The 23,016-nt window shown below is 39.3% G+C and overlaps 1 protein-coding gene across 1 annotated transcript; it reads left to right on the forward strand.

Moving 5' to 3' along the window:
- The first annotated feature begins 872 nt into the window (after positions 1 to 872).
- Positions 873 to 22,358, forward strand: RIPK2 (receptor interacting serine/threonine kinase 2). The gene is made up of 11 exons (XM_084282331.1): positions 873 to 1,146; positions 4,101 to 4,254; positions 5,372 to 5,527; positions 7,768 to 7,925; positions 10,726 to 10,775; positions 11,095 to 11,256; positions 14,448 to 14,533; positions 14,690 to 14,779; positions 15,431 to 15,536; positions 19,790 to 19,966; positions 21,709 to 22,358. The coding sequence occupies exons 1-11, from the start codon at positions 956 to 958 to the stop codon at positions 22,032 to 22,034; spliced, it is 1,656 nt and encodes a 551-aa protein (XP_084138457.1). The 5' UTR covers positions 873 to 955; the 3' UTR covers positions 22,035 to 22,358.
- The last annotated feature ends 658 nt before the right edge of the window (positions 22,359 to 23,016 follow it).

Here is a 23,016-nt window from a genome sequence, read left to right on the forward strand (position 1 = left end):
GCCTGGAGAACAAGTCCTACGAGGAGCGGCTGAGGGAGCTGGGCTTGTTCAGCCTGGAGAAGAGGAGGCTCAGGGGTGACCTTATCGCTCTTTTTAGGTACCTCAAGGGAGGCTGTAGCGAGGTGGGGGTTGGCCTGTTCTCCCACGTGCCTGGTGACAGGACGAGGGGGAATGGGCTTAAGTTGAGCCAGGGGAGTTTTAGGTTAGATGTTAGGAAGAATTTCTTCACTGAAAGGGTTGTTAGACATTGGAACAGGCTGCCCAGGGAAGTGGTGGAGTCACCATCCCTGGAAGTCTTCAAAAGACGTTTAGATGTAGAGCTTAGGGATATGGTTTAGTGGAGGGCTGTTAGCGTTAGGTTGGAGGTTGGACTCGATGACCTTGAGGTCTCTTCCAACCTAGAAATTCTGTGATTCTGTGATTCTGTGATTCTCTGCTCCCTATCCACTATGGGGCTAGAAGAGGGCAGGTGAGAGCCACACACAGCCCGAGGTCCATCCACGTTAAGGCGAGGCATCGGCTCCGCTCACCCTGTTAGAAGGGTGGCTGTGAAACCACCCCTCCTTTGGGGAAATAAATCACTTTTAACGAAAAACGTGACTCGGTGCCCGAGCCGTGCAGCACCTTCCCGCTAACCCTCACGTCAGGTTACCTCAAACCGCGCGGGCAGGGCCGGCGATGGCTTTCTGGAGATTTCGGCTGTGCCTCTCCTTGTATCGCCGCTGTCGCGATAAATCCCCGCGGAGGGGCCTGGCCGCTCTCCTGGGGGAAGCCGCTCCTCGGCGGGGAGGCGGGCCGGGGTGTGGGGAGAGGCGGGGAAGGGCGGCGAGACGAGCCGGGGCGGCCGTGCTGGGGCGCTGTGGGCTCCGCAAGCTGCCGGCCGAGACACGGCGTGGCCGCCCCCGGCACCCCACGAGCAGCACGGAGCCGGCCCCGGCCCTGGAACCGGCCGAGGATGAGCGGCGGGGAGGGCGGCGGTGGCCGGGCGGGCGCCATCAGCTGCTCCCTGCCCGCCGTCCCCTCCAGCAAGCTGCCCGACCTGCGCTTCCTCAGCCGCGGCGCCTACGGCACCGTGTCGGCCGCCCGGCACGCCGACTGGAGGGTCCCGGTGGCCCTCAAGTGCCTGCAGGGGCCGCTGCTGGACAGGTAGCGGGGCGGCCAGGGGGGTGCCGGGGGTTGGGGGGGTTTGGGGAGGGTCCGGGAGGACATGGGGGGAGCGGCGGGGTCGCCCCAGCACGGGCGGTGGGGGGGGCGTGGGGTGGCCCCGTTGCTTCCTCCCCTTGGGGTGCTGAAGGGGGTGGTGGTGATTTCGCCCCAGGTCTCGCCGTAATGTTAAATATCGGGTTTGTAGACCCCTACATACTGCTGGTTTTCACTGGGTCGTCAGCTGGTAGCGATCGCGTTCCCTTTTTCCGGGGGTCAGGTGGCAGCGCGTTTATGGCCGAGCTGTCACCCCAGCAGCAGGGAGCAGCTTTCCAGCTGTTCCTGCCTCCTTCGCTCTCTGTAATGCCATTTTTGAACCGTATCGATGCTAGTTTGCCTCTCCTTAGGGTGTAGCCTCCTGTTTTTTCTATAGGTGTCTTTCATCTTTACTGCCTCAGGTTTTTTTGATCCGGTGTCAGGCAGATAGGCGGCTGAGACACACGGGTGTACGTGTGTGCTTGTGAGCTTGCACGCTTAAACCTATGGGACGTGGGTGTAAAAACGTGTCGGCTGTTCCTCAGTTCACAAATTTTTGGGGTTTGGTTTTCGGAAAGGTTACAAGCTAGCCCAGAAGACTTCTAGTCCTGTGACTCAATATGCTAAAATATGAAACACGAGGTTAGATGGCTTAGAACAACTTATTCCCCAGGTGCGTGTAATGCACAGGCTTTACCTCTGAAATCTTGCTAGAATGAAGCGAAATCTCAGTTATGTTTTTAAGCAGAAGCATTGTGCTGTTGTTAAGTTTACTGGTTTCATTTTCATTAATGTAAATGTAGTCTTAAATCCCCACAAATCAGAAATGCAGTGTTTGTTCTCTGAACTCACTTGGAAGAAAACAGTAAATATTACTTTTAGCCTTGCTGGGATCTAGATCAGTGTGACATCTAACCTGTGAAAACTTGACAAAAAAGGGCAACCAGGGTAATCAAAACCACTCAGTTAACAACCATATACCATACAAAGCTCAGAAGTACTATAAGAATAACCAAAAGCTGCAGTAAACCTGCTCTGTGTCTCTGCAGCGAGTAAGTTGTGAGTTGTACTGTAGGCAGTGTAACATACCATCCTGAAAAAGCTGCCGTGAGAACGGAAGGCCAGAGAGTTGACGGTGCAGTTAATCCTTCCAACCAGGAAGCCTGTGCTGCGTATCGCAGAATTTGGCGTGCGACCTGCCCAACAGCAAGGCAGCCTGGGAGCCGCTGTGGGCTCCTGCTGGTTTAGGCATTGCTCAATGCCCCTCTGGTATGGAGCAGGCAAAGGTGAAGTGACATAGAGGCGCAGGAATAAACCTCCGTGTGTTGCAACTCCTTTCCCGGTTACAGCAGAATCCCATGCAGATGGGATGCCTCATGGTCTGGGAAAACCCCTAATTTTTCTCAAACCTATTTTTTACTAGAGAGAGAGAGGGAGGGAGCCATGTGTTTTGTCCCATGCTTTTCCTGAAGACTGACTTCTTACTTTGATCACTACCTAGAGTTTCCCAAAATAGAAGCTTTTTTCCATCACAAAAACCAGGACCAAGAAGCAGACTTGATTTAACATACCACTAAATTCCAACTTTCGCTGTCATAAAAGCAGCAGGCTTTAGTTCTCTAGGCTTCCATTTTTCCCCATGTACTCTGAAGGCCTTTTCTTTGCGAGGGCTACATCTACACTGAGCAGTCCACATCCCTCTGGACCCGTCGGTCTGTGCTCTGAGCTGGATGGGCACAAGGCAGCTCTCACCTGGGAGCCGCATCACCAGGTTGATCGGGTGCTGTGCTGAGTCCTGGTGGGCATGGACTTGGCTTGAATGCCGCCTTGGCCCAGCACAGCCATACAGCTGCTGAATCAGGCTGGCTCATCCAATGGCTCAGTCTTAGATGTGCTGTAAAAGTCCCATGTTTGGTTATCCTGCACGTGTACCTGTACCTGTACCAGCCCCCATTAGTGTAAAGTCTAAATCTTTTATTATTTTTTTCTTAGGCTCCTTCATGGTCTGAGTATGCTCACTGTGGTATGTTTGAGATATATGTTCTCTGAGTTATAATATACTATTCGAGATATAGTATGATTTGAAATATAAAATATGTAAAAAATATATATATTTTTTTCCATTTGCAGAGATAGAAGCACACTTATTTTTTAATATAACTCGACCCTCACATACCATATGCTACAATGTCTGAAGTTGTAAAGATGCATCAAATTCACACCTGTGAGGAGATTTGGCAATAACAAAGGGCATTCACACCACCAAATTCAGGTGTTGGTCTCTTTCTGCCCCCCATGCAATCAGTGTTTTTTTTCCAGAGGGCAATTCAAAGCAGGAGCCAAATTTGAAGGAACAATTTACACAAAAACATAATATAGCTGGTCCTTCCTTTTCCTTCAGAAGGTAAAGGTGTATCCCTTTAACCAGTATTGTTTTAGTGCACACCAGCGTCCTCTAAGTTAAAATACTGGAAACTCATGAGATTAAGATCTCTACTCTGTAGGAGGTAAATAGTGGGCCATAGTGGACACTCACTGTCTGAAGACGGACAGTAAAACAGGACAGGTGTAGTTGGTTGTTCCTGTTCTGGTTGCTCAGGATGGTGCCAGCTGGAGTTCTGACTGTATCCTTATTTACTGGAAACATGGATGAAATGTGTTGTGGAAATAGAGATACTTGTATAGAAGAGCAAAAGTAGGGAAGTTGTTTGGTATTTGCAGATTCTGAGTTGTCTTATAGCAAGCATTTTGTTATCAAAGCACAGTGCAGAAACAATACTGAAAGGTGGTGGTGCTGCTGCATATAGATAAATTTATTTTTTTTTAAACAGAATATAGGGAAGCTTACATTTGGTTGGAGTTTCCTAGCAATGGTATGGTAACCTTCTTTCTTTGTTTCTTTTATTTTCTTTTTATTTAAGTGATAGAAACCACCTTCTAAAAGAAGCAGAGATACTGCACAAAGCCAGGTTTAGTTACATTCTGCCAATTTTGGGAATTTGCAATGAGCCTGAATTTCTTGGGATAGTAACAGAGTACATGACTAATGGATCACTAAACGAGCTTTTACATGGGGTAAGTGTACTCAAAGTCATTAAATTGTCCCTGATTGTTTTAAATAGACTGTGATTTCCATACTTAAGGGAAGTAGTGTAGTAAAGTTTATTATTAGTAATACTTCAAATCAGATGGACTTCCTGTACCCCCAAAGGGCGACCAAACTCAGTAGTCTTTATTTATATTGCACTTTTTCCTGTAATGCTGTAATCTACAACAGGCTAAATGATGAATTATTTTGTATATTCGTGTTTAATATCTCAGTTATTCTGTAGTTAGAAGCTGAAATACTTGTGCTTACTTTAATCTGGCTTTCAGAGCTGTTGACAGTGTAAATATCACAAAAAGATTACTTTGTTTCCTGAATTTAAATCTTTATTTAAAAAAAAAGAAAAAGAAAAAATGTTTATAGAAGTCAAATATTGCTAATCTAAACAGATACAGATATTTCTACCAGGTCTTACTCTCAGGAGTAATTTCTCCTGTGCTGAAATGAACTCAGCTGCTGCAATTAGTCTGGTCCAAGCTAATGTAAAGCTACTGCAGCTGTGTATCAATAGCACTGCAGTCCCTTCTGTACCCTTAATCAGTACCTGCCTATGCCTTAAAGAGCTCAGCTCTGTATTTTACACAAATACAATAGTGTTTAGGTAACTTTTAAGATTTGAGTTTCCCCGCTTTTTTGCTGTACTTATATTTCCAAATGCAGTGTTTTGTGGTTAGTTTCACCACTTCTTTTTTTCCCCAAATGTTAGTAGCAGGTATGATTTGTGTCTTTCTTTGTGCAGTACTCATAGGCCATGGTTTACAGGTTTCGTACAGTTCATCTGTAACTCATATTTCCATATGAGTAATTATGAGTAATGCGGTAAATGTCCTATATACAAATTATGTATAGCAGTCATGAACTGTATGAATGTTAGGGGATTGGAAGTGTAACATCATAACATGCATGATTAATATTTATGTATTTGTTTTAACAGCTAGCCAGTATCAATGTGCAGTTAATGTAATATATGTTTTAAAAGATTACTGCTTGTCCAACTCACTTTCTTATTATTATGAAAGCCTTTGTGTTATCTTGTCAGATCAGAACAGAGGATTATATTCTGGTTTTGTGGTTTTATTTTGGCAGAAAGATATGTATCCCGACGTTCCCTGGTGCCTGAGATACCGCATTCTTTATGAAATTGCTTTGGGAGTAAACTATTTGCACAACATGAATCCTCCATTGCTGCACCATGACTTGAAAACCCAGAATATTTTGCTGGATGATGAGTTTCATGTCAAGGTAGAGTTATTTAATTCTTATGTTTTTCAGCATCCAGAATGAGCCGAAGTGTTTAATTGCTTTGAGAATTTAATTACTTTGAGGGAGAAGAGTGGGGTTGTCGCCATGCAGAAGGGACATAGCTGTATGCCAGATGTTTGATTTTTATCTTTGCAGAAAGAACTTACAAATTCTTTGGAAAGCTCTGTTTTGTTCAAGTGTGGATTTCTGATCCATCTAAACACAGACTAGAACTCCAGAATATGCGCTGCTTCCACTATAGCAGTGTTACTCAATAGCGGCAACACTTTCTGATGACAGCCTCCCACGGGTAGCTATGTCTGGCCCTTTCTGAGTAGAAAATAGAAAGTTTTGAGATGCTCAGGCAGGTTAGTTCTCGAGGTCAGAAAAAACAAACTCTAATGTTAACACCATTTGATGCTTATCATTCAAAATGCACGTTTATTCTGTTAGTGTAGTGTAAGAACATGTAAAACTACTTCAAAATCTGAACGTGCTGAGATGGGTCTTTTGATGCTGCTAGAACAAGCAAACATACATGAAGAAGTAATGAGTTTAAAACTTGCATTCTGTCTTTCAAAATATTATTGCCATGATGTGAAAAAGAGACTAAAAGTACTTCTAACAAAACGGTTAGGTGATTCTATAATTGCAAGAGGTCTTCTGTTAATGAAAATAACAAAAATTTAAGCTTTGTTTTCCCTTCAGATCCTCTGTTTTTTACATTGGTAGAATGTACTATTCATGTACACGAGAAATAAGAGATACATTACACTTAATTTAATCTTGAATGGCTACTGCTTCAGTTAACATGAAATGAATCCATCGGTCATTTGAGCAAAGATCAAAGATGCAGTGTTGATTTTCTTCTTTCTCCCTTGCAAAGACATTTTCCTTGGCAGCAAGGCAGCTTACGCAGCATTCTCTTCACTCACGCCCTCAGCAGCTCATACCTCCTCCCACTCAGCTGTGCCAGTGTCACCATCTCTAGAGCTTCCTGATAAACCTGACCGGGAACTGGCCCAAGTAATCCACGCTTTTTTTTTTTTTTTTTTTTTTTTTAATAATCTAGCATCACTGGTGCGGTCTGGTTCACTGCCTGACCACATATAAACAGTTGCTTTGCTAGAGTAATTGGAAGGAAGGTTTTTTTGGGCTGAAGCACAGTTCTCTAATTTAGGACAGCTGGCAAGAAGTGCAAAAAAGAAAGTCACATGTTCTAAATAGGAAAAGTATTGTATGTGTATAAAAGCAACACCATTCATAGAGTGCTTCCAACTGTATCAGATCAACTGAATGAACAAGATAACCTGACCTGTAACAGCAAGTTCAGTGCATGAGTTGTAAAGAAAACAAGGGCATTGTTTATACTCTCCAGAAAGATTATTTCTATTACGTTAATTGCTCACACAGGCATCTCTGAAAATTATTTTGCTCTGATACAAATGCTGGGCAAGTCCAGAGCTCATTGCTGCCTACATACATATCTTTCTCCCTTGTATGCTGAACACTGCAGGTCCACCAGCAGTCTTATTCTTCTGGCTGTGCATCTCCCTGCCTGTAACCTGGTCTGACATCCTGCCTGGTGGATGTCTGGGAGTGTTAACTAAGTCAGTTAATTCTTGATGTAGTTGTACTGTAAACTCTGCAGAAAGGGACAAGGAGACTATTTTGGGATGGCCCCAGAGGTCACAATAAACAGAATATTTGGTGACTTTTTGCAGCACTGAATTTCAGAATACCGAATTTGTTAATCTGAGATTAATGCTTCATAGTTCTGGGGATGAGGTGGGCTGTCCTAAAATTGTTTCATACAAGCAATTGTCCTGGGATATGTGCAGGCTAAGTTGCACAGAGCTATTATGACCTTTATTAACTTTGTGCAATCAAGACAGCCACTGAGCTGGAAATAGTGTCTTTTGGTTTGCTTATTTTCCGTGAAAGAAAGTGATTTTCATATAGCTCAGGCTTCCACCATAGATTTCCCCAGCCACAGAGACGTGAATCCATCCTTAAAAGAACAACAGGACAGGGCAGTGCTGTAGGAATAGTGTGAGTCATGAACTGGGAATGTTTTCTGCACTGGAGCGGGTGTTTCCTGTTGTTAAGACAGCCACATACTTTTTATGTGTCAGGTTAAGGATTTTAAACAAGCTGTTCTTTCAGGTGTATTTGAGGAATTTGTAACAAGGGTTAACAGATAAATCCAGTTCTTAGAACAGCTGCTCTGTCCTTTCCAGATTGCAGATTTTGGCATGTCAAAATGGCGTGTCATATCCATGTCGCAATCACGCAGCGAAACTTCCTTGCCAGAAGGAGGGACCATCATCTATATGCCACCTGAAGATTACAATCCCAGTCAGAAAACCCGGGCAAGTGTGAAACACGATATCTACAGGTAACCCGTGCTGTCCTCAAGGGGACTTTGCAATCTGAATCAAATCTGAGTTGCTGAAATTAAGTTTTAACATGTTCTCAGCAATTTTATTATTTTCATTGACGTTGAAAGAGTCTAAGCAACATGAATCAGGAAAAAAAGAATCAATTGGTAGGTGGAATTGTTGATCACCCATTTCTCTAGGAAATGCTGTGAGAAGTGTAATACTCCAGAGCTTAAACTAGAAAGAGAGCTTAAGCTGTGTAAAGAGACAGAGGAGAGTGGTTCCTTTGAATGAGAGTATATACGTGCAGGCAATGTAGGGAGGAAAAAGATGTTCACTCCATTACTTTGATTAACATGCCTTTGTAATTTGTGTGTATCAGTTAACATATTGGCAAAATGGAGGAAAGAAGAAAAATGTTGTTTGTTTGTTTGTTTTGAAAGGGGGTAGAAAAAACAGGGTAATGGGGTTGAAGGAAGTGTAGAGATCTCCTGTCTCTCACTATCTCCAAATAGAGATCTACTTAAGGAGTAGCTTACTTTATGAATGTTCTGGTAGTTTTGTTTCAGTCAGTTCTGAGTCATAGCTGAAAGTAGCAGAGTGGTGACTACCTGTTTAAGAACAGAAATGGCTTTTAGGATATTAAGAGTTATGATCAGCTAATTTGAAGAGGTTCAGAGAGCTCAAAGGTTATTTGAGCAATTGTGGAAGGAATTATCATACACAGATGGAGATTTAGGAGGTATGAAGAGGCATACCACTGTGACAAAGTCCATCTGTGTTGCGCTTTACCATCTTTAGTTTCAGCTATCTGTGACAGGGTTGTGTTTTGGTGGAAGATGAATCAGCCTCGGAGGGACTTAGTGACATCCAGAGAGACCATTATTTCTTTAAGTTATCCCTTTACTCTTGAGGAGCACACAAAGTTCTTTGACATTCTGCTTTCCTCACCCTAGACATTGAAAAGGAATACCAATGTATTATGGAGAAAGAAGTAGCAGTGTGAAGTTTATCTAATCTAGCTTCTGATTTTAGAGGATTTGAAAGTACGGATTGTGTATTAATGAGGGAGTGGAGATGAGGAAGATAAATGTTAGGAAAAAAAAGTTGCAGGCAGAAGAATAACAAATGAGTGGGAAAAAAATAAGAGATAAAAGGTAAGGAGAACTTAGAAAACTGTTAAGAAGAAAAGAGATTATTTGAGGAGAGAGAAAGTAAGAAAGCATAGGGAAAACAGATAGAAGTTCAAGGCAGGAAAATGTGAAGGTAAAGAGCCAGTGAAGGAAATGACCAACAGGAATATCACCCGGGTCAGAATGTGCCCAGGGTCACAAGGAAGTGCTGTGAAGCAGAAATAAGAAAGGAGAGCATGAATACAGTAAAGGGAATATCAGCAAGAATTGGTATGCTGTGGTGTTACAGAACAGAGAGAATAACCTTTCATTATAGAGAGATTCCAAATTGAATGGAAGGCTGGGTGTCTGATTAATAGACTACAGCGGATGAAATAATGTTGGTGATATATTAAAGCAAATTTGTGATCTTTCTAAAGGAAAAAAAAGTGTTCAAAGAAAAAGCGTCCAAGCAGTATTAACCTTTACAAGTAATAATTTGCCATGACAAATAAATCAGCCTGCATGAATTTCTCAGGACTGCATCAAAAGCAGCCTTTCTGACAAGGAAGACTGTTCTTATTAAGAGTTATTGAAATTATTATTGACATTGAAAACAAAGCACTGTGAATGGAATAAGTAGTTAGGAAAGCTTAGTTTAAATGACTGACTTTAAGCTTCAGTTATTTCATTCTTAATTTTTTTCATTTTTGCCTAGGTGGCAGTTGTTAAATTTTATAATGCTTCAAGGAAGTTAAATACAGCCCGCATCCAAAATTTGGTACTTCTTGGTGATCTAGGAAGATACTACTTTGTGTAAAGTTATTTCAGCAGTTAAAAAGAATGTTTACTCAAACATAATTCTTTGCATTGTATCATTTTTTTCTTATGATTTTTGTAAAACTGCTTCTATGGAAATTGGATTAAATTTTTTAAATATTAAGCTTTACAATTTCAGATCTATATTTTTTTTAAATAAATGTTTAAAATTTTTAAACATGATGAGAAACTTTGGTTGAGAAGGTAGCTTTATAAGTATGTTTGACATTGGAAATGACACTCTTGAGCAAAAATACTGCTTCCTCACTTTAGGCTTAGAATTACTAATTTTATTCATCATAAAAGATTATTTTATACAGAAAAGCCAGATTTGTTTTCTTTACATTATTTTTTTTTCACTTGTTTTACCTGCATTGATTTTTTTTTTTATATACAACTTATGTCACTGTTGCACTTAAATAATCTAATTTAAGTTAAAAACTTCTTTAGAATTGTCTTTATATTAATATGTCCTGACGACTGAAGAGAGTAACTAGTCTACTAAAAATGGAGCAGATTTGTATGCACTGGGCCATTGATGTGAATGAAACAGAGTATCACTGGTCTGAATGAGCAGATGTGCGTTCAGTCTTGCTATCATTCAAAATAGTCTTCACAGAATGGCTGAGGCTGGCATGTAGCTTTGCCTTGTAGCTTTTCTGTACTTGAAAATTATTGACTAGTTACAGCTGAAGTCATTGATTAGAATTCCTGCTAGTTTGCATAGGTTTGGGGCATCATTGTATTTATCAGCAGGCAGACCAGTTTGTTCCATGCAGGATCATTTTAGTGAAATGTTTCTAATAAAATACTAAGCTGAGTACATTGTTTTATCAGTGTAGACAATCTAAAATAATATCTTCCATACTTTTTACACTTTAAACAGTTATGCAATTATTATGTGGGAAGTGATGTCAAGGAAACAGCCATTTGAAGGTAAGGCCATCTTTTCCTGTAATTTATTTTTCTGGCCTTGTGTAAAGGCTAAACCTGACACCTGGGTACCTGGGAGCTTATACATTTTAGGGGTTACTTTGTAATAATCCAGGTTGTAAGAACATTGAAGAACATCCTTGTGTTGTTCTTGCAATTTGTGTTGATTTAATAAATTCAAAATACTTTTCTTAAATAGAAAAAACATAGCCTTATTTTGGTGAACTGTAAATACTATGGCTGAAATCTAAACTTTCCCTCCTATAGTAAGCTATTTATATTGCATATATTTCTAATGAATGCACGATGTCTATTTTGACAGAAGTTATAAACCCCTTGCAGATAATGTATAGTGTGTCACAAGGACAGCGACTAGACTTAAGTGAAGAAAGCTTATCAATGGACATTCCTCATCGAGCTTTCGTCATAAGATTGATAGTAAGTGGATGGGCACAAAACCCGGATGAAAGACCATCATTCTTAAGTAAGTTTATCTTGAGTAATGAGGAAATAGTTTTAAATTGGCTGATTTCTGTCTCACGTGGTACTAACAGAGCAAGGTTATAGTCTCGAGAGGGAAATGGTAAAGATGACAAAAGATGCACCTGCACAGTCATGTTGCATGGGATAAGATACTTGTCTGCTTCCATTATGTCTATAAACAAATTTGTGAATGAAGCTACATGTGCAGTAAAACTGAGTTGTTAGTTAGAGTCTCCTGCATTTGCTGTCTCTAATTTTTCTGTAGGAAAAGGTAGCATGGTTTACTACTTCTGCTTCTTTTTTTTCAGTTTATTTTGAAGGGAAGACTTCATTTTAATTTTTTATTCACAGGAAGGGGGGAAAAAAGGTAAAATATGCAGCATGAATACTATGGGATTTGTAAGCCAGCCTGCAAACATACCAGAAAATCGTTGCTCATCAGATGAGCTGTAGTTCTTTCACCTTGTGTTTGCATGTATAAATCTTTGTCACTGGGACTTTATCTTTGATTCTTCCGCCTCCCAGATTCAGAAGGAGCAGGTTGATGCCACACATGTAATGTTCTCTTTTCATATTTCCTCTGCTTAGCTTTTTGTCTATGAGATTAAATCTAGATACTTGCAGCCTTTCTACAGCAAATTTCAAAATTTAGAACCTAAGATTGAAGGGCAAGCTTGCAGAGATTAGAGTGGCATGGTATATGAACTCAATAAGTTTAGTTTTTATATAGCAACCCCAGGTTTGTTATGCTTAACTGGCATGATTGGTGTATGTTGGGTCCAGATTTACTCCCCTTACGTGAAAAGCTGCCTAATTTTTTGGTGACTTTTGGCTCCTGTTTGGCCGTTACATAAAGGTAATCCATGAGAACTGGCTGAAAGTCATTACCAGGTTGGTGTAGTCACATATATCATTGTAGTAAAGCTAGCAGTGGTTCAAGCAGCTGCCCAGCTGTGCTTGTTTAATTTGAGTATGCTTTAAGAAGTGCCTCCCTACTTCTTTTGAAAATGCAATCCTAATTATGCAAGGAATGCTGGATCACTGTGGAGAGACAAAAGAAATACAATATGAGAGTTACTAAAAGTATTCAAGTGTAAAACAGCACAAAGAGCTCTGGATTAAGCAATCCTTTATTTTGAGTTTCTCACTGCTTAGGTTGAAAATGCAATGACTCCCATCTGAAATACCTATATTTTTTTTCTAAATTTTTATTTTATTTTACAAGCAGGACAGCAATCTTAATGTTTCACTTGAAGATTTGATGAATAGAAGTTTGTTATTTTTAAAACCTTAGTCGGCATAATTCCTTTGAATTGGAAAGTATTAGAAAATTGCTGGTCAGACAGCTCAACAAGAAATGTCCATAACTTCACTTTTATGGATCAGCTTGGCTGAAGAAAAAAAAAGACACACAGCCAAACAAATTGAGTATCTTTATTTTCAAAGTTTGAATTAATTACATGTCCTCTTTAAAACGATTTTTGTTTTTGCATTAAGAACGTTACGAAAGGTTAGTGTATTTTGTTGTGTATCTGGTTTGTATAATTTTAAATTGTGGATTTTTTTCCAAGTAAATAAACCAACTTATAATGTTTTCTAAAATCAGAAAGAACAAATCATAGCATTTACGTAGATATTCTTGCTTTCCTCTGTCACATACCCAAAATAAAATAGCAGCCGAAGTCTGTGGTCACACAGAAGGGATAATTACCTAGGATATGACTACAGCATGAGCTGTCTTCGGCTCTGTTATTAGTGCAGCGCCTGTAGTAAGATGGTCTTTGAAAGAAACATACATTGCTTTTCCTCTACTTTACTATCATAAAAAGAAAGAGGAAGTTACAAAACTGTTGCAAAATTAAGGGAAGTAAAGCTCACTGATTGGGAAATTTTGCAATTACAATAAAACAGGGGAAAAAGAAACACCCAAGCCCTACTTTTTAAAATAAACTTTAAATAGAAAAGCTTGGTTAACCTAACTGTTACCCATATAAAGAAGGGACAAGGATTTATCGTCATGTTTCTGCACAGGTCTGTAATTCTGTTGATTCTGCAGTCTTGAAACCTGCACTTTAATTAAAATCAATAAAAATTAACAATCCTCGTACCTCAGTGTGGAAAATGGCATGCCAAGCCTCTAGACTCAGTGTTAGCTGACACAAGAGAATAAGAATCCCACTACTGAATTAATGTCTTGAAGCTGCCAGTGAAAAACACTTAATGTGGGAGGAGTATGGTAAAACTGTAATAAAAAATAAAAATACATTAATAAGAATGCAGTGTAATGTATTTCTAGTACTGCAGATGGGTTTTGCTGAATCAGTGGAGTTTATAGAAATGCAGTAGTTGTTACATGCTGTCCCCCTTCACTGACATCTTGTTATACTTGCCCAGTGTCAGAGATGTTTGTATAGTAGTCATCCTCAAATTTGAAATACTTAGTTTCACAAATCTTTCAGCACTGAAAGACAAGGGAGCATTGCACGTATTGTCACTTGCTTATTGAATTGTCATGTGGCTCCCTATGCAGACAGATGATGTTAGCTTCTGTGATTTACTGCCTTTAGTGAGCATGCAGACGCTATCACTTGGATTCACTGGATGTGGTAGGTCAGTGCTTTGACTATCACCATTTCCTCTGGTCTTCCATCACAGCATCTTTTCTGAATATTGCTGTGGGGTTTTGTTGTTTGATTTGTTTTTATTTTCCTCATAATTCTTTATACCACTACTCGGATGGGAGTAGAACAACTTGTTCTGAGGTCTTGCACATTTTGGTCACATTTAACAGATCAAGCTTGTTGGGTCTGTCTTGAAATCACAGAATCATCAAGGTTGGAAGAGACCTGCAAGATCACCTAGTCCAACCTCTGACCTAACACTAACAAGTCCTCCACTAAACCATATCACTAAGCTCTAAACAGCAAATCCATCACTCTGTCCATTCCAGGAATGCAAGACTTGGACTCTGGGACAGTCCCGAATCCAGGCTGCTGAGGTGGCCAAATCAGGATTGGTTTTAGTGATACAAAACTGTTGTAACAGGTGAAAGCAAGAAACTTCTGTTTAGTATCATGTGTAGTTTGGTATGTATTAATAAAGAAATAAGTTTTACAAATATAAGGAAGCAGTTTTAGCAATATGAAGACTTCCATATTAAATCATTCAGCAAATCATTGTTTCTTTGTTTAGAGTGTTTAATAGACCTTGAACCAGTCCTGAGAACGTTTGATGAAATTGCTATGCTGGAAGCAGTAATTCTCTTAAAGAGATCAAAGGTAAGTAGCTTTTGTTACAGTCATGAGTTGGTAAAATAAATTGGCAACTTCTGCTTTTCTTTGCTAAACGAATATAATGTCCATTATTATTCAACTAGTCCTGTATCAAGCTTAAACAGATCAGAAACTTAATGCAAGTAAAAACATCTCTTTCAGTCACGGTATGAATCGCAATGTATTCACAAGAGTGGAAAGAAAACAGATGTGGAGAAAACATCTCTAAATATACCTCTGAATCCCCAAGAGGTAAATATTTTGCATGTTGAATTTGGACCTTCCCTGGTATGTCAAAATCATTAAAAATCCTGAGAGCTTCGAAGGCGGATATCTTAGTAAGGGTGGGGGGAGGGGGATGGTTTTGCAGTTTACTTTCTTGTGCAGTCAGGAAAGGTGTAAAATGCGTTCACTGAGCTGGGATGCATCATGTACACAGCCATATGAGTGAAGATAGGAAAGGCTCAATAAGCAGAAAGAAGAAGGGTACATCTGGTATATCCTCTAAGTGTGGAAAAGGCATCTATCTGCTCCAGGATGAATCCAGCACAGCGTCTGCGAGTGATTGTCTTCTGCTTCCTTACACCTCTGTGTAGCTTGCTTACATAGGGTCATATGGATTTGTTTGTAAATCTTGGTTCTTAGTGCTGTTTCTTTTGATTCTTACTAATAGTTAAACTCATACACAAAATTGCTGTCTGCTCTGGAAAAACAGAAGTATTAGGATTATATATATTTCTTTTGTCGTAGTGTATTCTAATTGTGCTGTCTATTGAGTATTTAGAGAATAGGGAAAAGAGTGATGAGGAGGTACTTGGTAAATCATTGCATCTTTTTATTTATTTAATGTACATTTATTTATTAAATGTATTAATTTTCATTGTATAACTGGAATTGTTTCAGGAAACGTGTTCTGCCTCCATACACTGTGATGCACTTCCCCTTCGAAGTATCTCTCCAGATATATCAAGACTCAAGTCTATTCCCAAGTATAATATCCTCTCATCAGGTAGATGCTCATGACTTCATATAAACTTAATTTGCCATCACAGCTTTATGCTCCCTTTATGACACTGAATTTGCATATTAAATTATTGGATATCTGTTTATATCAGAAAAGAGATGTATTTTATTGCTGTCAACTTAGTACTCTGGCTGAAAAACTAATGTATTTTAGCTCTGATTTTATGTTCCTGTCACTTGACAAATCCTCACAGCACTAGTTTTCCTTTTCGGGGCCATGATCACAGCAATAGCATTTGCTTGTCTCTTCATTTTGGCAGTTTAGTTAATCATTTGTAAAGTACTTCTAAATATAAAAAGGCTAAATATTGTGAGCTGCTCTTAAAGCTGAATAAACTGAAAGTTTCTAATATAGCCCAACCTCCAGATCATTTCTCATTCAATCAGTAAAAAGGCTTTATTAAAGAGATTGGCTTGCAAAAGTGTCTGCACATACATGTATCTTTTGTATTTATCACCTCTGCCAACTAAAAGTTGGCAAAATTCCTAGGCAAAATTCAGTTTTGAGGTTTTGCTGACATCAGAAGCCAGAAAAAAGCTCTTGAACTCAGATTGAATAGCAATACATTATGAAATTAAAACTGCATTTAGGTTTTGAAAGAAAGTAAACTTATATTCCAAAAGAATAGGGCATCCTTTGGCTTTGTGGGGACCATTGGTATGAAAGCAGACGAGACGATTAACTGTACTGCTATAGAGTATCAAAAAGTGTGCTGGGACACTGCAAAACTGGAGATATTCTACCAAGACCCATGTCCCTTAGTGCCATGTCTTTATGTCTCTTAAATACCTTCAGGAATGGGGACTCCACCGCTTTCCTGGGCAGCCCATTTCAATACTTGACCATAATGGTAAATGTCAGCCCTCGTTGCTGCTGGGTTTTGTTCTAAGTTGCCAAATTTTCCTGTGGAGATCGACTGTGGTGGTACAATTAAACTGACTGATCAGTTGGTGGTCCTTTATAGAGTTACTGCTTAGATGTTGCTGTATGTGTGTAGAGATACTGTAATGCCTGTAGCTACAAAACCCCTATTTTCTAACAGCAATTAGAATCAATGGAATTGTGACAATGGCTGTTCAAACCCAATGTATTTTGATAGAGCAACTTGGGGCCATTCCCTCTAGTCCTATCACTAGTTACCTGTGAGAAGAGGCCAACGCTCATGTAGTTGCAGAGAGCAGTAAGGTCTTCCCTGAGCCTGCTTTTCTCCATGCTAAACATGTCCAGTTCCCTCAGCTGCTCCTCACTGGACTTGTGTTCCAGGACCTTCACCAGCTTTGTAGCCCTTCTCTAGACACGTTCCAGGGCCCCAATGTCCCTCTTGTAGTGAGGGGCCCAAAACTGAACACAGTACTCGAGGTGCGGCCTCACCAGAGCTGAGTACAAGGGGGCAATCACCTCCCTGGTCCTGCTGGCTACACTATTCCTGATCCAGGGTGCTGTTGGCCTTCTTGGCCACCTGGGCACATTGCTGGCTCATGTTCAGGCGAGCATGTTAACTGCAAATCTAAGCAGGTCTCTTTATTTCATTCAAGGAATTCATCTATTGTTCTAGGATTCTACTGAGCGTGTTTGGGAACATGGTATTTTCTCCTTTCAGGAATGAGGTTTTATATTGCAGTTGATGAATGTGCCCACATATATAAAAAGGATGTTAAGGTACTTGAACATCCAGAGAAGGGCAACAAGAGCTGGTAGAAGGGCTCGAAGGCAAGTCCTGTGCGGAGAGGCTGAGGACACTTGGGTTGTTTAGTCTGGAGAAAAGGAGGCCAAGATGCGACCTTATTGCTCTCTGCAACTTCCTGAGGAAGGGAAGTGGGGAGGGAAGGGGGCTGCTGGTCTCTTCCCTCTGTGAGCCAATTACAGGATGAGTGGGAGAGGCACAAAGCTCTGCCAGGGAAGGTTTGGATTGGTTCAAATTAAGAAAAATTTCTTTACCTTGAGGGTGGTCAAAAACTGGAACAGGCTTCCTAGAGAGGTGGATGATGCCCCATGCTTGTCAGTGTTCAAGAGACAATGCTTTTATTTGTGTGCTTTAACTTTTGGTTAGCCTTGAAGTGGTCTGGCACTTTGATTTGATGATCTTTGAAGGTCCCTTCCAAGTGGGACATTTTCTATATTCTAAAATTATATAATGCCTTCAAACCATGCATCCATATAAACAGATACTGACAGGAGCAGCATCTCATTTTATGACTTGCTTCTGCACTGGTATGTTCTGAAAATGAAATTATGTTTCCATCTACAACTTCCTAGTCACTCTTAGAATTTGAAGACCTACCTGTACATAAGTTTGGTATGGTGTCTAGAAAGTACCTCCTGGGCCTTCAAGTTCATTCTTTTATAATTGCAGGCATTCATTTCATAGAACAACATTTATAAACCAATCAATTTGCCAGTAAAAGTGTATGTTATTACTTTGCCCAATAGCCTTTTTTCTAGTCAGCTTATACACATGTGTTCTTGAGTACTGCTTTAGGTTTAAATAGTTCTTTCCCTCTTTTCCCATTTTACTTCCAATGTAGAGAGTAATCTCTTACTACACTTTGTTTTAGTAGATAAACAGGATAAACACTTCTGAAGTCCTTTTGTAAAATAAAACACTTCATTATCATTGTATCCTGCTAGTACTTCCTGTGCATCTTCTAACTTAAATTACTAAACTAAGACAGCTACCTGACCTCTGTACTTAATATTATAAAAGAGGTGTAACAACTATTTTCTGTCTGAAATAGAAACTTTGCTTAATATATGTTAGAATTTCTTTTCTCACATTGTCCTCAGTTACAGAATAATTACCTCTTTTTTTTTTTCCCCCTCACATCAATTGCAAATCACCAGGCACTGCTTGAAGCTAGATCTCATATTTTGTGCTACTGAATTTCCACTGTTTTTACTTCTGTGTCAAGTAGGTTCTTTCTGAATAACCTAGGTTAGCCTGTTCTTTCTAAATAACATTGGCAAACTTCATTAGCATGTTTTTTCTTCTGTTTTAAGCTGTGGTTGCTGGTCAGGGTTATTCTCTCATACTGGTACAATTCCAGTAGTTTTGTCTCTACTGTTATTCTGTTATTAGAGATATGTGTTTGCCTAGAGATCTAGAACAATCTAGCCCTGCAGAACTTTTTCAAATCCTTTTCTGAAGTTTTTTTCTCATATCAGTTCTCCTTATAATTTCTCATTCAGGCAGCAGATATATCACATCTCAGTACATAGTTCTGCCCTGCTTACTTTCTTTGTCTTTCACGAAATAAAATACCTAGCTACTATGAATTCTAGTCCACTTAGAATCATGAGTTTTAGTTCTGTTTAAATAATTAGTGTATTTTTCACATTTTCCTATTCCCGCTCTTTACAGCGACAGGTCAACATTCCCATCTAAGCATACACCTTCAGAGTCCCACATTTGTTATATAACCATAAATCCCAAATCGTGCATTGAGCGACATCTTAGTAAATGATTTCATGAATTCTTATATCAGTATCTTTTTCTTAGTTCACATCGCCAAAGCTCTTTGTCAAGTGAGACTGTGGAAGTCTGTAATGAAAACTGTGCAGAATGGGGTATATGCCCTGTAATTTGTTTCTGATCAGCTGTTTGTCATCTCTTCTCTCCAACTGCTGCTTTTGTATCCATCATCATCTTTTTTTCTTCAATTAAAATCCAAAAGTAGAAACTATGTTCCCCACCTGATAAAAAATCCTTCTTTCCCTTTTCTCAAAAATTTTACACAAAGCTTTCTTGATATCATATGCTGTTTCATCAGACTATGAAAACCTTCCATTCACATTCCACTGAATGTCTTCATTGGTCTTCATGTTCTTTCCCTCCACCTGAATCATTTCTAATCTTTCCACTTTTGTTACACTACCAAACTTCATAAAAATAAATTAGTCAGCTTTCATGCTGACTCAGACTTCTTTGCAAACACTTCAGGAATTACTCTGTTCTTATAGTCCCCACATCAAATTTCTGTCCATCAGAGCTTTGACAGTTCACATCTACTGGAGTTATTCTCTGTGTTCTTTGAAAATAAAACAAGACCCCCAAAAACACAAGCCCTGGTAAAAGACAAGGGAGATGAATGTGCTGAGAAGCTGAGTTGAAGGAATAGTGTGCTGTATTTGAAATGATGTTAGGTTGTTTACAATTTGTGCTATAGAATTGCTCTAAATATTGTCTTTTGCAAGCATAACGAATGTAGAAGTATTACAGCTTTTTTTTCTTCTTTCCTAAGATGGAGATTCTGGTAGTCTACACTCTCTCAGCTGTCAGAGCGTGGATGAAAATCTCTCCGTAACTCAAAGTGCCAAGGTTTTTGTGCACCCATACAGTTACCTTCCCTCATCTGACAAGAGTATTTCAGTTCCCTCAAATTCCTCATCTATGCTGCGGACATCACCAATTCCTTCAGGTACAGCAAACACTGGTTTAATTCTAAGTCCTATAGCAATATTGAATATATGCATGTATGAATTGGAAACTGGAACTGGTGTTCATCTATAAAATGCAAACAAAGCATGCTGCAAATTAAGAATGCAAGTGATTCTGTCCTTGTAGCCTTCTATTACAGAATAAGTAAAAAATAATGTAAATTGTGGCATAGAAGATGTATCTGTAGTTCCTAGTTTTTTTCCTTTCATTTTAAGCAAACTTAATTCCTGCTGCCTTGGGAGCATTCTCTTTATTAATGTCGTTTCTCCTTTCCCTTACTGCTGTAGCAGTGCTACAGTCCAGCAGAATAAAGAAGAAAAAAATTAAAATCTAGCTTTTTTTTTTTTTTTTTTTTTTAATCTCATGGCCTGCCACGGCCACTTTTTAGGCCTGCCACTCTGCCTAGTAACACTGGGGCAAATAGAAGCAGCATCTCACCTTTAACAATCTTTTGTGTTAGTTGAGATACACTGGATAGTTTTCGTGTGCGGCGAGTAACTGCAAAAAGTGTGCTTCCAAAAGAGTGATAACAAAAAGAAACTAATACCTGATAAGTTATTCAGAGAACTTTTTACGAGCCACACAATAACGTGGAATTTTATAAAGATCTGCCGCATCATCCCCCTGCTGAAACTTACAATTGCTAATAAAGTTCCACATTGAAATGTGAAGTGCTTTTTTTTTGAAGCCGTCTAAATTCATCCAAATCTTGACAATTCTGTAAGTCAGTTTTAAATGCCTCATACTTCTAGCAATCTGTCATGACCTAAACTATTTCCTTTAAATTTGCTTCAAATGGAGCTTATAACTTCTTATAAGAAGTGGCATGTGCTTTGTTTCATTAAGCCTTTTCACCTGTGAAACTAGAGGAAAGGAATAGGGGTATGAGAGGTTGTCTGAATTCACAGACAGATGTGGGGCAGGCGTTTATCAGCGTAGGGGTTCTCATCCATATAACACTAAGAGTAGTTAGGATTACTGTGGGCACTTGAGACTGGAAAACACATTGACTGAGACTGTGAGTGGGTTATCTGGACGCATTTACTTAAAAATTATTTTCTGAGAGTAAACCAGAAACAATTGAAAAATGTCAAGGGAAGAGACAAAGCTTTCTACAGCCTTCTGCACAGAATCTTGGATCCGCTGTGGTGGGGGACTCCTGAGAATATGAGGATCTGTACCTTTTCACTGTATAAATCCTCAACTTGAGGAATATATGCTGGAAGCTACACAGGCTTTTTTCAGTACACTTCCCAGAGGGATTTTTATTGAAGCTAAGTTAGCACCTCTCTCTTTTTATTACCAAATTGGGTCAAGCACTAGAATAGTTTGTCTAAGTCTATAGAAGTTCCATTTTTGGAGATGCTTAAAAGTCACCCAGAGGAGGCCCTGAGACACCTGACTTATTTTGGGGTAGCTTTGAGTAGAACATTAGACCAGGTGAGGGTTCCTTCCAACTTAAATTATTCTGTGATTTGGAATAAAAATTATATTCTAACCAGCAAATTTGGCAACTCACAACATTTTAAATGTGGAATGTAAGATAATAGATAATAATTAAGTGAATATCTAATCAAAAAAAAAAAAAGCTTTTTACCAGCTCTCTTTCAGCTCGTTCTTTGTTTTATGGCACTATTTATTAACAAGAAGTGTGAAAATATTAATCTTTTTTTTTTTTTTTTTTTTTTTTTTTTTTTTTTTTTTAATCCTCCTTGATCTCAGATTTTGTTCTGGAGACAATGCAACAGAATGTAGCTCATCAATGGATCCAAAGTAAAAGAGAAGAAATTATTGATCAGATGACCGAAGCATGTTTGAATCAGTCACTGGATGCTCTTCTATCAAGATTTTTACTCATGAAAGAAGACTATGAACTTATAAGCACCAAACCAACAAGGACATCAAAAGTCCGACAACTACTCGATACCTCAGATAGCCACGGAGAGGAATTTGCCAGAATTATAATACAAAAGTTGAAAGACAACAAACAGCTAGGACTTCAACCTTATCCAGACATTGTATCTAATTCTCTAAGACTGCATCTTTAAGTCTGTTCGGTGTTTTTTTGTTTTGTTTTTTTTTTTTTGAAGCCCTGTGAATATTTCTTAATACACAACCATTGTTTCTATTTAGAAGTTTTATAACTGTACTGCTTTATCTTTACTACATCTTTGTAGAGTCTCGGAAAAGACACTAGACTTTTCATCTAGGCTGCATTTGGTGAGTTGCCAATTGAATCAGTTGGAGTGCAGCCAGAAAGCTGAACACTTGACACTTGTTGACTGAATTCATACAAGTATTGTGTTTATATGTGACAAAGTAAAATCATTAAATGATCCCTGTTTTACATATTTAATGCTTATACATATCATATTTTCTATTTATACATAGCTTTTCCTATCATCTCACAGGACTGAGACATCTTAACTCGGTATTGGTTGTCTTCCCTCTGTCTGATCTTTCCTGTAGATGGGGGGAAAAAACTAGGTGCTCTATTTTCAGGCTTGTATACTGTGTTTGTAAATAAATCTTCTTCCAGCTATACTGAGTATTCCTCCCAAGATACCTGTGAGGAGTGGTAGGTGGGTAGAAGTTTACATTTGTATTTTTACAGGATTTCTATTATTGTTTTGTTTTCCCTATTTTGTTGACAGGGTAATTCAGACCACTGCAAAAGAAGGATGTGAATCCAAAGAGGAGCCCCAGGGCAAGGAACACCTTGTGCTGATCGTCATTGTCCTAAGAACTGATACATTAGAAAGGGTGGAGCTCAAACCTTATGTTATTTGGTTACACCCGCTTAAATTCCTCTTGAAATTAGAGTATGTTAAGATCCACATCCACCTTGTACGAGGGAACCCTAAGTTAAAGCCTCACTTACAGTCATGGTTTTGTGTATGTATTTCTTGTTCATGCTGCTGGATCAAACTTCTAATTCAATTTTGTTTTTCATGTTTACGTGATGAGCAGTAGTTCAGTTCTGTACAAATACCACAAACATGCACTGTGCTGGCAGGCTGGAAATGATGT

This window comes from Netta rufina, assembly GCF_964035555.1.
Source record: "Netta rufina genome assembly, chromosome: 2".
NCBI classification, from domain to species: domain Eukaryota; kingdom Metazoa; phylum Chordata; class Aves; order Anseriformes; family Anatidae; genus Netta; species Netta rufina.

Coding starts and splice junctions, on each gene's coding strand:
- RIPK2 (XM_084282331.1), top strand. CDS start 956: ATGAGCGGCGGGGAGGGCGGCGGTGGCCGGGCGGGCGCCATCAGCTGC. Junction 5,528..7,767: donor ATGATGAGTTTCATGTCAAG/GTAGAGTTATTT, acceptor TGTCCTTTCCAG/ATTGCAGATTTTGGCATGTC. Junction 7,926..10,725: donor GTGAAACACGATATCTACAG/GTAACCCGTGCT, acceptor CACTTTAAACAG/TTATGCAATTATTATGTGGG.